The sequence below is a fragment of the Telmatherina bonti genome (assembly GCF_933228915.1).
Source record: "Telmatherina bonti genome assembly, chromosome: 14".
Taxonomy (NCBI): domain Eukaryota; kingdom Metazoa; phylum Chordata; class Actinopteri; order Atheriniformes; family Telmatherinidae; genus Telmatherina; species Telmatherina bonti.
Genome location: NC_136612.1, coordinates 23,739,951 through 23,743,231, shown reverse-complemented (window position 1 = coordinate 23,743,231; position 3,281 = coordinate 23,739,951). Strand labels below are relative to the sequence as shown.

Below are 3,281 nucleotides of genomic sequence, written 5' to 3'. Positions count from 1 at the left end.
ACTTATATAGAATCCAGTGAGTCATTCGGGAGTAAGATAATAACTTCAGACTTCTGGTGTATTTTGTCTGGTGAGGGTTCTTTGTTAGAGAAAATAAAGATCTTAATATTTCAGACTGTAGCATGTTCAAAAGGAACTTGCATTGAAAATGGGAAATTTGAAAGCTTTTCATATTTGATAATGAGTAGACATGTTTGTGTTGCATCTTTAAAACTGTAGTCATGTACAGCTGTGGTTTCTCATCTAGATTAAAGGTGGCGCTTTGTGAAATTTCAGGGAAATCACATGCTAAAACTAAAAACAATGCAAACCTGACTTGGTGACACCTCCACGTAAGTGTTTTTACATGAAGACTATCAACTTTACTAGTCAGACGAATAATGCAAAATAAGCTGAAAAAAAAAAAAAAAAAAAAAGAAGCAAATGAAAGGAGCTCATGAAACAATGAAATGTTTTGTAGAAAAATATCACTTCTTTATTATAAATTAATGAAATGCTTAAACAAATATAAATAAGTGCAATGTATCAGTCTGATTGATTTGTCAAACTTCTCAGATCACTTTAAGCCACAACCATTGGTTTGGCTGGCAAGAATACATCTTTATAAAAGATAGCTCCATAACAAGAGTTAGCATTTCATAATGTAAACATTGTTTAAAGGAGAGCAATATACCTTTTGAATGCTCTCCTTATTTAGAAAAAGACAGATACCCAATGTAATACATTCATTTGTAGGCACTGATGATCCTAGATGTGCCATGAATACTAAAACATCAACAGGATATGGTTCTTCTCCAATGAAGCCACACAAGGCCTCACTCTATTGGTATAACACAGCAGGGAAATGATTTTCTCATGTAACACCCTTTAAGATTCAGTTATCTTGGCTGGCAAATTTGGCATAGACCCCTCTTCTTATACAATGAGTAATAAAAATTAAAAACAAAACAATCCCTTTGTCTTTCTGCCCTCAAACCATCTTATAAAACATTCAGTTCATAGAATTAAATCTTGGCTATGAAAACAAAAGGCAACCAAAAGCTCTCAGCGTCCATTTATTGGTACTGTAAAATTTCCATTGTCTGTGAATTTCCAAGGAAATCCCATTATGTGAAAAGTATGAGTCTAAAATGTTTCTGAGAATATCATGCAGGGGAAAAAAAAAAAGCCAGTCTGATTGCAAGAGTCAGTCTAGCTCTGATTAATGGATCGTCGTCGAAGGCGCCTGAGGTCTACGGCCAGGAGTTAGCAGCAGGGAACTGTGTCATCACACTGTGGACAGCTGACTGTGGAAACCACTTCAGTTTTTACTGAGTTGTACGTCATTCCTGAGTCAGAAGAGGACCGCAGAGACAGATGGCAACATTTCTGCCTGCATCTTGGTACCGGGCTTATCGGCTGCATCCTTACTGTCTAGACACAGTGTTTGTCCTCATGTATAGAGCTTTACTGGCACCATCCAGCTCTTTTGTTGTCAAGTCTTTGCCCCTTCAAGAGCAATAGTCCAACAACTTTATACAGAGGCATCATACTCCTGCATGAACTCCTTAACACAGTGAGGAAGTTGGTCTTTTTTTGAAGAAATGTCCAAATGACCGTTAACCGTTTTCCTGCAAAGATGCTGCAAGGTGGACAAACTAGAAGAGAGAGGTTTGATGAGTTCCAGAGGGATCTTCTCCCCTCCAGAGTGAATGTAGTAGACAGTATTCCCTTTGCTTTGAGGCATGTAGTATTGAACTAGCTTCAGAACACAGTCAAAGTGAGGAACAGAGTTAACGTTTTTAGGGTCTGTCTGCAGGTAAAAAGATGTCGCATCACACTGGATGCGCAGGTTCTTTGTGCCTGAAGCTGTCTTGACGCTGAGTGTGAACAGATGTCCATTGTCAGAGCTGTCCCGGATGAGGAATGTGCCAGTGGTTTCGTGTGCCAGCAAAGCGTTGGCTTCCTTGCCGGTGATGGCGTTCCAGTAGAAGCCACTCTGCTGGAGCTTGTAGAGAGTGGTGATGACCATTGTGTACTGCACCTTTGAGGTGAAAGTTTTGTAACGATAAGACAGCCGCATGTTTGAGTCCAAGGGGCAGCTGCTCATTGCGGAGTCAAACTTGCAGTAAATGATCATGGCGCTGTGCCTGCTTTCAAGGCGCCTGGGGAGCACTAGGTGCCACAGAACCAGAAAGGAGCAGGAGTTCTGAAGAAGAGTTCTGTCTGGAGATGAAACACCTGAAAAACAGAAAGATGGAAAAAATATATTAGTATAAGCTTGTAGTAAGGGTCAACAAAACATTCTTCAGCTTTGTGGAAAGCTTTTTTTTTTCACATCAGCTTTTAAGCATCTCAAATGAGGATGGAAGCAAAACCTTAAAACAATTAAAAGGAAAAGAAACTGAACTTAAAAGGTGAAAAAAAAAACGAACACGCAACTTATAAGTTCTGGTACTGACTGAGTGTTTAACTTAAATAGTCCTATCTGAGTTACGACCATTTTGGGAAAACTTTTTCAGAACATCTGCCCTGGGAATGGGTCACTGCGGTCATTTCCAGTAAAAAGCGGCGTAATGATCATTGCGCAATTTAAATTCCGCGACTGACCTCTTAAAACAATTTATCTCACATAAGCAAACATCCCAGACAAGACTTTACGCATGTTTGCACCAGCCTGGTTATAAGCATTAGGCGAACAAAGACCAGTCCTCACCTTTCAAAGGGTCTCCAAGATGCTTGATTTAAATCCAAATGCGTGTGAAAGAGGCTCCTCACAGTTGACCTTCGTTTAACGAGACGACCGAAAAGTTTGATTTCTTTTCCTTAAAAGTTTTTTCCCACTTTTTCTTGTGGTGAAGGGGGACAACAAGCTTAAGATTAGCAGAATTGCCCGCTGTGTGTGTAACAGCCTGTGTGCTGCCCGGCAGAGCTGAGCTATAAATGAGGAGGAGGTGGAAGGAAGTCATGTTTAATCGCACGAGACTCCGCCCATTGCCAGGAACTCTGGCAAGCTGACAGGAAGCTTCTTTTTTTTTCCCTTCTTATTTCCCCCTTACTGTTCCCCGCTAAACGAAGTTAAGGGATGACTTCCAAGCAATACTTATTTACCTTTACAGCCTGCTGTCTAAACACTTTTTTAAATAATAGATCAATATTTAAAAATCAACTCGGTCATTGAAGCGTATAATTACAGATATACATTCGTTATTTGCTTTACTGCTTAAAGTTCTGCTCTGAGTGTGAAGTGTGAGGTAATGATTCAGCCTTGTCTGGGAAAGTTTATGTAATCAGTTCTCAGA

At 39.9% G+C, this 3,281-nt stretch overlaps 1 protein-coding gene across 1 annotated transcript; it reads right to left on the bottom strand.

Moving 5' to 3' along the window:
* Window positions 1-536: 536 nt before the first annotated feature.
* socs3a (suppressor of cytokine signaling 3a) lies at window positions 537-2,894 on the bottom strand. The gene is made up of 2 exons (XM_079252899.1): window positions 2,696-2,894; window positions 537-2,220 (listed from the first exon to the last, which is right to left on the bottom strand). Exon 2 carries the CDS (start codon window positions 2,117-2,119, stop codon window positions 1,514-1,516), a length of 606 nt encoding a protein of 201 aa, XP_079109025.1. The 5' UTR covers window positions 2,120-2,220; window positions 2,696-2,894; the 3' UTR covers window positions 537-1,513.
* Between the last annotated feature and the right edge of the window lie 387 nt (window positions 2,895-3,281).

Bases quoted from the DNA above. Each gene is read 5' to 3' on its own strand.
- socs3a (XM_079252899.1), bottom strand. From the start codon at position 2,119: ATGATCATTTACTGCAAGTTTGACTCCGCAATGAGCAGCTGCCCCTTG.